This window comes from Acanthisitta chloris, unplaced genomic scaffold, assembly GCF_000695815.1.
Source record: "Acanthisitta chloris isolate BGI_N310 unplaced genomic scaffold, ASM69581v1 scaffold6459, whole genome shotgun sequence".
Lineage (NCBI taxonomy): Eukaryota > Metazoa > Chordata > Aves > Passeriformes > Acanthisittidae > Acanthisitta > Acanthisitta chloris.
In genome coordinates, this window is record NW_008691941.1 from 88,623 (window position 1) to 99,585 (window position 10,963).

At 36.8% G+C, this 10,963-nt stretch overlaps 1 protein-coding gene across 11 annotated transcripts in view; it reads left to right on the plus strand.

The window, feature by feature from the left end:
* The window catches only part of RIMS1 (regulating synaptic membrane exocytosis 1), a 121,804-nt gene that overhangs the window by 62,951 nt on the left and 47,890 nt on the right, over nucleotides 1-10,963 (plus strand). For 9 of the 11 annotated variants that reach the window (XM_009082435.1, XM_009082437.1, XM_009082440.1 and 6 more), the window contains 2 exons: nucleotides 235-347; nucleotides 9,322-9,488. The exons of the other annotated variants lie outside the window; for them this stretch is intronic. In XM_009082435.1, coding sequence (XP_009080683.1) covers nucleotides 235-347; nucleotides 9,322-9,488 — 280 coding nt within the window. The remainder of the gene's footprint in view (nucleotides 1-234; nucleotides 348-9,321; nucleotides 9,489-10,963) is intronic. 11 annotated transcript variants of the gene reach the window in all.

Genomic DNA, 10,963 nt, shown 5'->3' on the forward strand with positions numbered 1-10,963 from the left:
GTGTAGGAATTGGGATATCTGCCCATTTTCAGGTAAAGACTCTCACAATGGAAGTGGTTGATTTCTTGACATTAGTGTTCCTTTGTTCTGTGTTTACACCCTGCTTGTTCTACATGTTTGTACATTTCTTTGTTCCATTGAGATGGAAATAAGCTAAAACTGTTGCTAAACCATTTGTTTTTTTCCACAAAGCTTTCACTATTTTTAATTGATTTTCATTGTGTGTTTTTGCAGCAAGCTTAGTAGTGGAGGAGCGAACAAGACAGATGAAAATGAAAGTGCACCGTTATAATCAGACATCAGGGTCTGGCTCTAGCCAAGAACATGAGCGTGAGCAATATACCAAGGTAAAGTCAGTAGTATTGGAATGATACTTTGGCTTGAAAATTAAAGGCATAAACCTGTTTATTTAAAATATTATGTAACCTTCAAGAACACTGTGTTTTAAAGCCTCCTAGAAATGTCTTCAAGTAATAGCTTTTTAACATCATTTTTGCCCCCATCTGATGTGCATTAGACCTAGTCTTTGATGTGACCTAAAATGAATCTGCAATAAACAGAACACTTCAAAACTAATTCAGGGAAGAAAAATCCTTCAACAGCTGTTAAGGAAAGCCATATCACTTCTAGTTTAGAAAGTCTGTGGCCTGCAAATCCCTTGAGCCTGGAAAAGTGGGCCACAGAAGCATCATGGTATGTTGGCCCTACTCTAGGCCCTTGCTGTTGTCTGATTTGTAGAGAGCTAGACAGAATTAGATCCAATCCCATGTAGCTATTCTCATATTTGTATAATTTTTTTGCATCCTAATAATGTCACAAAGTATTTCCTTTCTTGAAATACATTCTGATTACTTTGATCTCCTTTTCTGATAAAAGTGTAAAGGTTTACACTGGTAACGGAATATACTTGAAATTACATTAATGAAGTTATACAAAGGGAATTTTTTTCTTGTTCATGCTACAATGATATCTCATAACCTCTAAATTTAAAACTGTATAGGCTTCTAAGAAAACTGCTGAAAACATCTTGCACATTTGCACTGCTGCTTAACAAATCGAGCAGTGAGGAATGGGATACTCCTGGAGGCACAGGTTAAAATAATGGATAAGTGAGGTACTCACATGAAACAAAATCAGAAATTTCTTTGGGAATGGGTAAACAGGATATTAGGCATCTGTCTTGTAATATCTAAAAGATCTGAAAGATGGTTCAAGGTCTTGTTGCAGTAAAATGCGCAGACAACTTAAATAAAGATGTTTCTGTTTTGAGGCAACTTCACTGTAAACACAGAACTTAAGTGAAGAGTTCTCAAAAGAAAGGGAAACAAGAGAAACAAGACTTTAGGTTCTTAATTGCCAAAATGTGGGGTATCAGTTCTAATAAAAAACCTCAGCAGTGGGGATGGAAGAGATCATCTGTCAGAAGCAAGAATTTGTATAATTAGAACAGCTCATTTGATACTGGGTTTGCCATTACCTTCAAAAGAGGTCGACTCAGGGCAAGAGATTGAGGTGCTGTGTGTCTCTTCCCAACCAGTTAGCATGTTAGAAAAAAACAGTAAAAATGGGGTCAATAAAGTTTGCAGGAGAGAAACATAATATGCAATCTGAGGACTTTGGCCAGGGTGACCAGAGATCTTTGTGCAGAGTGAAAGGCCAATTTTCTGATTTGGATTAACTGTACTTAGAGATCAATTGAAATGTATGTTTTTTTCATTATGAAACATATTTTTTGATCCCAGCTCTCTTTAATATTTATCATAAGCATAACATTTTCTCTCCAATATGTTTTTCTTATTTGGATAGTGTAGATCCAATGCATAGGTAAATAGTTGTTGACAAACATCAACCTGCAATGTTACAAATTTCTCTTATCCTCATGTTGACAAACATCAACGTGCAATGTTACAAATTTCTCTTATCCTCTAGAACCTGGAGTTTTCTAGTATCTTCTTTTGTTTTTAAATACATGTGGAAATTAAATCAAAATTGACAGCATCATGAGTAGCAAATGAAAAGAATGCTGAAAATTACATTATTTAGAATTTTTTTCCAAAAGTTTGAGGACAACTTTGAGGAAGCAGATTCTCAAAATTGCAAAATTGTCAGTTGTTACAAAATAAATATTTGTAAGGACCTGGTGTTATTTTTCACGCTAGAACAGTAGTAAAGAAAATTAATTAGTTACCCTGGATATTAAATCTTTTAATTTTCATGTATTTTCTGTGTGATAATGCTACAGTCCTAGATAGGATGGTCCAACCTAGAATATATATTTTAAGTGCTGAGAAGAAATTATCTTAGCATATTCTAACACTCTGTACAATATTCAGTGATGTAGCTGTTTCCTTTATATCACTATGGTGACAGTCATTGCTTTAAAAATGCTACCAAAGCAAAGCTTATGCTATTTTTTTATTTACCCTGAGAAGATGACCCAGAAAATAACCCAGACAGGTGAAAATTTAGACATATCTGATGAAAATTTAGTAAGTCATATCAGGTGGAGCAGTAAAGCTGATGACTGAGACTTCTAAGAACTTAAGAGTACCTAATTTCTACTGGCAAAGTCTGTGAAAAGTCTTTGAAAGATGCAGAAACAAGATATACTTTAAATATTATTTTTTTTAAATTGATATAATATGCATTTTGGAGTAATGAAAAAGAAATATTAACTGACTATTAAAGAAATGACAGTTGCAAACAGAGTTTGTCCCCCTTTAACAGGGATCTTTCTTTCCCAAGTAGCAGTGTTTGCCCATTGCTTCTGAAGATAAATTTGTTTTAGAGAAATTATGCTGTGCTATATATTGAAGGAATATTCCCTTCTGTGTTTCAGAGCAATCAGCTCATATGGACTTGCTTCTTCTACTATTTTAGCATGTGCAAATATGCATGTTTTATTACATACAAATTCTCTAAACCTTTCAACATTTTTCCTTCAGTATGGACTGGATTGCATTTGCAATAGTTAATTATGTATGTGCAAAATAATTCCTTAAATTCAAAGAAGCTTTCTCTTGTATTGAAACAAGCCCTTTTTCCCAGAGGTATTATAACTTGGCTTTTGCAATTTCCAGTCTATTTCTGGTGCATTTCTTCCATTTTTGAAATTTTCGCCACTCACTTTCTCAATACTCTCATCTCAGTAAGCAAGGAGTAGTTTTTCCAGCATGCACCATGCAAGTTATTGTTTCAAATATCCATTAATGAGTTTTGAGTAGGTAACTGTCTGCTCTGCGACATTTGTATATGTCTTCATGGCTGTTCCACTCTAATTTTTTTGAGGCTTTCACACAGCTCACATCCTTATTTCCTTCCATTCCAATGGAAAGGCTCCATATTTTTTATGAAACAGTTGAACTCTAAAAAACTAAATTGGAAAAAATAAATTAAGAAAACCCAAAGCAACAAACCCCAGAGGATTTGCCAAAAAGGTTTAAGGAAGAGCTTTAGACACCTCTGCCTTCTTTCTTATATATTGGTTAACCTATATGGTTAGTACACATATATTTGTGCTTGAGAGAATCAAAACCCTTTGGGAGCATAATTCTGGATTTGCATGGAGATAAATTACAGGATATCTCATATAGCCTTGTAATTCAAAATACAGTAAGGTTTTTATTATTCCAGATGCCACACAAATCACAAACACCATGCTGCAGCTGCTCCAGCTTTCCTTTTTTTTTTTTTTTTTTGGAAGGTCTAAACGCGTTTTTGAATTTCCTTTTTTTTTTCCCAAAATTTATTCCTTATTGGATCACATACAGGTCTGTTTATTCAAAAAAGTTACTGATCAAAGCACTGTAGTACCTACTGAAAAAGGACATCACTTTATATTTAGGTGCACTACTGACTCAGTTTAAGACTGTATGTGATTGCAAAGCATTTGGCATAAAAGAGTAGTCATGGCATTAGTTCAGTGTCACTCTGGATTTAACATAATAGTGTCTACAAGGGAAGGGCTGGGTAGGAGACTTGGGATGGTAGGAGACTGATTATGTGAAGTTTTATGAGATGCTGGGCAAGGCATTTAGGATTATATGTAGAAAATGCTCTTGGACATTGATGTGGTGGATATATTCTTTTGATCCCCTTTAAACCATCTTCGAGAACAAAATATTTACTCTATAACATATTGGTATGACAGCCACTCCAGTACTGGTAGGATTTCACAAAATCTAGTGGTGTCCTTTCATTTGACTCATGAGCTTCACTGCAGTTTCCTCATGGTTTGACTTGCTCATTTTTACTGTTCCCCTTTAGGAACTTGAGTGGTGTACAGAGGAATTTAGTTGGTTGCAATTATGGGAAGAGTTCGAATCACTGGTGCTTAGTAGGCTCTGAACCATCATCTGAGCTGCTCCTAAGACATATGGTGGTAGGAGTCAGCTAAGAGTCCTAAACACACCAAGGTGCCAACTGCTGGGCTATGGACCCTGCCAGCATCAGAGGAACCCTGTGTGAGCAGTCATAAAACTCAGGGTACTTTGTCCATGATTCAGTGTTTTCTGACGAAATTCCTTGTTATAGTAAGGTGCCTCAAAAGATAGCTGTGATCTCAAGACTTGCATAAGCCCCTTAATGTATCTGGTCTAAACTTGACTTCTCTTTCCTCATGTCAATGTCCTCATTTTAATGCCTATTTAATTTTCTCATTTCATTTCTTCACGTTAAGAACATATTGAGGTATATATTTGTAGAGGTTAGTCACCTGGGACTTTTTTGTAGTAAAAGAAGGGCACATTTCTTCCATTTTCAAAGCTCTGTAATATTGCATTCTTCATGGTTTTGGAGATAAATCTAGAAGTATAAATACTGATTATTATGGAAGATAATGTACTTATAATGGACTATGAAATGACTTCTAAAATGTGCCTTATATTCAGTAAAACTGCTAACATTGTTAGCCATCCAGAAGCTGTAAAAGCATTCCTGAAGTACACTTGATTTATGTCTATGCTTTTCCCATTGATGTTAACACACCTGCAATTCATCATACCTCTTTTTTCTAGTTTTGCTGGTGTAAAAGAAGCAGCAGCTCCATGTGTGGTAAAGTGAATGGAAGAACTGCATTTCAGCTGTTTATAGACTTCTGTCTTCATAATGCAGATGCAGGGAGAGCAGATAGTTTGGGCTGTTAATGTTTAAAAGACCAGACCCACTCTTCAGTAACTGCTGTCAGAGTTGCTGCAAACTTCAGCAATTCTCCTAATGTGATGAATAGTGCACCTTGGAATAGAAATGTTACCTAAGATTTAACTCTGAAAGATACAGAGCTGAAGAAGCAGCAATTGCAGTTAAAATATACTTTATTCTGAAGCTTCAAAATTTTATAATATTTAAATATAACATGTCAGGGAAGTTTATTGCAAATACATGTGGAGTCATAAAAAGCAGTAGTTTTCTAGATGGGTGGAACTGTATCATACTACTTTTGAGCCCAGCTGGAAACTTGCATTACTTCATTGCAGATACCAGATAAGAGGATCTTAGCCCATGATAGTTTTATTCTGCATGATAAGTTTGGGCATATTGCAACAGTAAAATATTCTCCTTCTACTGATCTGTGCTTTGTGGTAGAGTACTGTTTACTTCTCTATATATTTGAAGGGCAAAAAGGTGAAGTTTAAAATTGGTTTAATTTTGTTTGTCTGTTAGCTGAGATGACTGATTAGCAGATTGTATCAGGGGTAGGTAGGAAATCAGTAGAAAAGGTTGTATGCCTCCTGTAGAGGTTGGTGAGTTCATTAGAAGCAGCAGCTATAGGAAGGAAGAGATAAATCCAGAAGCAATAGTAGTCAAATGTAGACACTGTAGCAGTCAGGATTAACTTTCAGCATCATCACTTTTTGTGCTAATCTCTATTTTGGTGAAGGGAAAGATTTTCAGTTTCTTGGGAATCACAGCCCTAGCATACAGTATAAAGGGGTAGGAAAAGTTCTACCATGCCATGAAAATCTCATTTAGGAAAGAATGAGCTATGTTTTCTGCACTAGCTATGTGATTGGAATACCAAGGCAAGTAGAAGACATGGATTCAGTTTTATCCCCCATCTCACCATAAATTTCTCTGTTTAAAAACACAGGAAAAATATCTTAAGCCAGACTGATATCTGCAAAGCAATTCCCTTTTTTACAGACTGCTGGTCTGTAGGGAGTGAGACAGAGTGAGGATATCTACATAACCCCCACTTACAAGGAATGACACCTGGGCTGAAGACCCTGCAGCAATAAATGGTTTCACATTGATACTGAACAGTCATTCAATGAGGCTGAACCCCTAAACAGCCACTGACCTCTAACTTCCCTCCCAGTATCCTAACCAGTAAGCTGAACAACTGTGCTTGATGTTTTCTCTCTCTCCCTCCTACCCCACCTTCCCCAGCCTCTGTACGTAGCCCATGAAAGGTGGAGAAAATGCATCACAAATGAAACAGAGGGTCTTCTTCATGACATACATAGTCCCCCATGTTACACTTTGTTATTTTGCTGTTCAATCCTAAAGTGAATGCTAAACAAGCAGCCAGATTCAGGTGTGGCTTTGGACAAAGGCCAGCAGCCTATGCCTCCCTCAACATTTAAAAAGAAGAAAGGCTTCCAGCAGGGCAGAGAAAGTCACTGCATCTGACCTTGATGGTTCCCTTGGTGAGAGAGTCAGCCTTCTCCACCAGCATGACATGGTTGCTTGTAGACCACATGAGTCTTCTTCTACCATTGCAGATTTGCTGTATGCACCCTCAAAACAGGAGGCACAAAGAGAATATGGACTTTTTAGTAAGGAAGAAAAGTAACTGGACATTATAATGGCAGAGGGCAGAAGTCAGATTGTCTTCATCAAATACAAATAAAACACTGAGGTACTTTTGAGACAGCCTGGTATACATAAAAAAAACCCAAGCATTTGAGAAAGATTGTTTGGTTATATTTTAAACAAAGTATTTTTAAAACCTCAGCTGCAGAGGCATAATTTCTAGGTATAATTTAAATATACAGGAGGAGTATAGTCCTTATTTCACTGAAATCAACATAAATTTTATTATTTAATGGGATGATGATTTGTTTTGCAGATTGCAAATCTCTTTAGCTCAATGGAAAGCCAGATCATTCCATGTGTTCAGATGTCTTTCATATTTTAGATGTCTCATTTTAGAGTAGCTTAAAAGACTCTTTATGAACTCTGTGGGAATTTTGCATTAAACATCAAGACTGGCTCATGACTGGGGCAATTTAGCTTAAACTGGAAACAATTAATCATTCAGTTTTCCAGCCTCAGAACATTTATGTTTAGCCTAAGTAAAAAGTTTTGATAGCTTTTATTCTTGCTTTAATTTTTTTTAGATTTCAGAAGAAAAACATGTCATGAAGTTGAAGTGGTAAAAATTAGTATGCTTTGTGTTTCCATTTGGAGAGTTTATTTTACAGTCTGAAAGCCAGAAAACAGCAATATTGTTTAACAGATTCTGCAAGGCATTCCCAAATGGTGATCTAAATAAACATATCAGCATAGTCTCACCTTAACCCCATTGGTCATTTATATTCAGAAAAGTTACATGAAGTCATTTGGAAAGAGAACCTCCCAATAAATTCTTGGTGTAGTTGAAAATAATTTTGGATACCGGAGTGCTTGAGTCCTCTCTGTTGCCTCCTTTATTATATTAGAGTTCTGCTGTATCTGTTTCCATGTCAATTCCAACTGCACAAGTTATTTGAGCTCAGAGTCATCAGACTTCAAGGTATTCTGAAATCATCTGCAGGATTTCATTTGCAGCTGAAAAATTTACCAGAGCTTTCTCTCCCACAGAATTTTTACTCAACCAGTGCCAGGGTACTGCAAAGAATTTTTCCTAAGGAGTGTGCTAATGCACACCTGAAAACCACACTGGGACAGTAAATTTGTATAACCTCCATTTCTCCTGCAGATTTCTGTACTTAGAGTTAGTGCTTAGAATCATCTTTATTCCTTCCCCTTCTCTACTCCTGTTAACCTCCTCATTTTATTTTCGATATTTTGCTGAGAGGTTTCCAAGTGTGCTGTGGAAAACTAAAACATAGTTGCTGAAAGGCACCAGAGCAAGAGAAGCTAAATCTAACTTGAGGACAGGAGACCTGATACATTCATCTGTACAAGCTCAAGCTTGTGTTTGCCAGGTTTTTTAAGTTAAGTCATGACATTTGCTGAGTGACTCAGCCTGCAACCCAGTGCCTAGTTGGAGTTTGGATATTCACAGACTGTTACAGATTGGTGTATGATTCATAAAGAAACTTTTATGACTTGCAATTTTACAGAGCACAGATCTGGAAAAAGAGCCCCCTAGAGTGTCATATCAAAAACTGCCTAGTCTTCCCACGTGTTAATAGTTTTCCCATAATATACCCTGGGAAGTATGCCACTGGTTTAGTCACTTCTCAGCCAAGAGTACCTTGCTATCTAATGATGGTGAGTTTTAGTTTTGGGAGCCTGACAATGATTTGATCCTCATATCTATGTGATTGAAGATTTAGGTAAGTGTGACATTGCTAGGATTGAAGCTTCCTTTTTTCTCTGTCTGACTGATGATGTGAGCACTAAGAGCATTATGCAGTAGGTGGTGTGGTGCCTCTGTTCATTTAACTAAGCAAAGCTTCCACTGTTAGCCAAAAGAAAATGACTTCTACCCTCATCCACATATTCCTGCTGGTTCTTACATGTGTGCAGGTGTAAAACTAGATGTGGGAACTGATATGCCTGAAAACAAATACTATTTTTTGCTGAGTTAGCTTTCTGCCTGACTAGTTCTCTAGTATTGCAATACAAAGAGATATTTTGAGATAGAAAATGTCCTTTTTTCTTTTCGGTTAGAACATAGGTACTGAAATCAATCCCCAATATCAGCTGCATGTAACATTATGTTTCATTCAGACTCATACGCAGTTTGCCTGTTCCATACTAACCCTGTATGGGTATTTCATAACACATATTTTTGATGTTTCAAAAACGCATAAAAGAGTGTGTAGTCAAACAGATGTTCTGCATGTGCTTGAGAAGATGTCCCTTCACTGCACAAATACCTCATTATTGTAGTGCACTGAAGAACCAGCAGCCTGTTTTTTTCCAATGCTGTGTTTTATTTCACATGCCTTCTTTAGTCCATAAATAATGTTCAATTTCTTCACTAGACATAAAGGCACTATTTAATGTAGGTGTTTCTCTGAAGTTCATACACTTTTGTTCGATCTAAAAGCATTTAGAGAGAATTGTCATACTTAAGGTCATTTGTTGTCTCAATAAATGAGTTATGTTTTGATGAGACTCCTCATCCTTTCTTTTCTTGATCTCTAGTATAATATACAAACAGATCAGTACAGAAGTTGTGATAACGTCTCTGCCAAATCATCAGATAGTGATGTCAGTGATGTGTCAGCCATTTCCCGAACCAGCAGTGCCTCACGCCTCAGCAGCACAAGTTTTATGTCAGAGCAATCTGAGCGCCCTCGGGGCAGGATCAGGTGAGTTCTCAGTGCAGCTTCAATTGTATCACACTCACTCATTTCGTGCCAAAATAGAACCAGAAGTTATTGAATCTAGATCACCACAATGTACGAATTTATGAAAAAATATTATGCATATATATGAGTGGTCTTCCATTGGTGGCCTAAGATGACAATATTTTTGCAGTTGTCCATCTAAAACAGAAAGTGAACTTCCCACGAGGAGATGACAGGTTAATGTATTTATGGCTAGTTTAGGCTATCATCTCATTATTGGCTAAGAATCCGTGTAATCTAAATGTCAATAAGGTATTACGGCATAAATTTTACAGATTTTTTTATTTCAATGACTTTCTTTCATAAAAGTTTTGGTTTTCTTTCTCTCAATCTATGTATTTTTTTCCTGCCTACCTGCTTTTATTTTGGTGGTTTTATGTGTATGCTAAGTTACTTGATTTGATACAATTATTTGTGTAGCAATTTTGATATATCTGGTTCAAAAGTAGTTTAATTAATTTGCATTATCAATAATCAAATATCTCTTCTATCCTCAATACTGATCTATTCTGGGTTTAGTGCTTTTTTAGATGCATGTGTTGGTTTCTGTCTTAATTTAACTTCATTACATTTAATGTGCTGCCCAGGGAGGTGGTGGATTCACCAGCCCTGGAAGTTTTCAAGATGAGACTGGATGTGGCACTTAGTGCCATGGGCTAGTAATGATGGTAGCATAGGAATTGATGATCCTGGAGGTCTCTTCCAACTGGAATTGATGATCCTTGAGGTCTCTTCCAACCCGGCTGATTAAAAAAAAAAAAAGAAAAAAAGAAAAATTTTCTTAGCATTTTCACGTGCATGTTATAACAAATGGCTTTGCATGGATAAGCTAGTCTGTATATGAAATTATTCCAGACATCTTTCTTGTTACTGTCCTGGGAAATCTGGTTGACTGCCATGATCTCTAGTGGAAGTGCAGACAGATATCAGGAGCTTTTGTTCTGTGAACAAAAGATTCTGGGACTTTTGACTTGAGTAAGAATCAGACTTGTGAATTTGACTTGCCATAGCATCTGGAGTTGGTGTGTATTTCATGACTGAGGTCAGATTACCAGTCCTTTATGGAGGTTTGCTTGTATCAGTTGTGGTCTTCACGCATTCACAATACAGCGAAACAGTACTTTGTGCCTGTGCATGATGCAGATGTTACTGTATATGTCTCAGGAACATTTCTCACATCCTAAATGAAGCAGAAGGAAATGTTTAAATGTTTTAGTGCAAATGATTGATAAGTAAGAACCCGGGATGAGTGCTGAGTTCAGTGCTGGGCTCCCCACTACAAGAGACATGGAGCTAGTGGAGCAAGTCCAGCAAAGGGCCACAGAGGTGATGAAGGGATTGGAGTGTCTGTCATAAAGGAGAGGCCAAGAACTGAGAGTGTTCACCCTGGAGAAGAGAAGGCTCAAGAGGGATCTTATCAATGTGCATGTCATGTG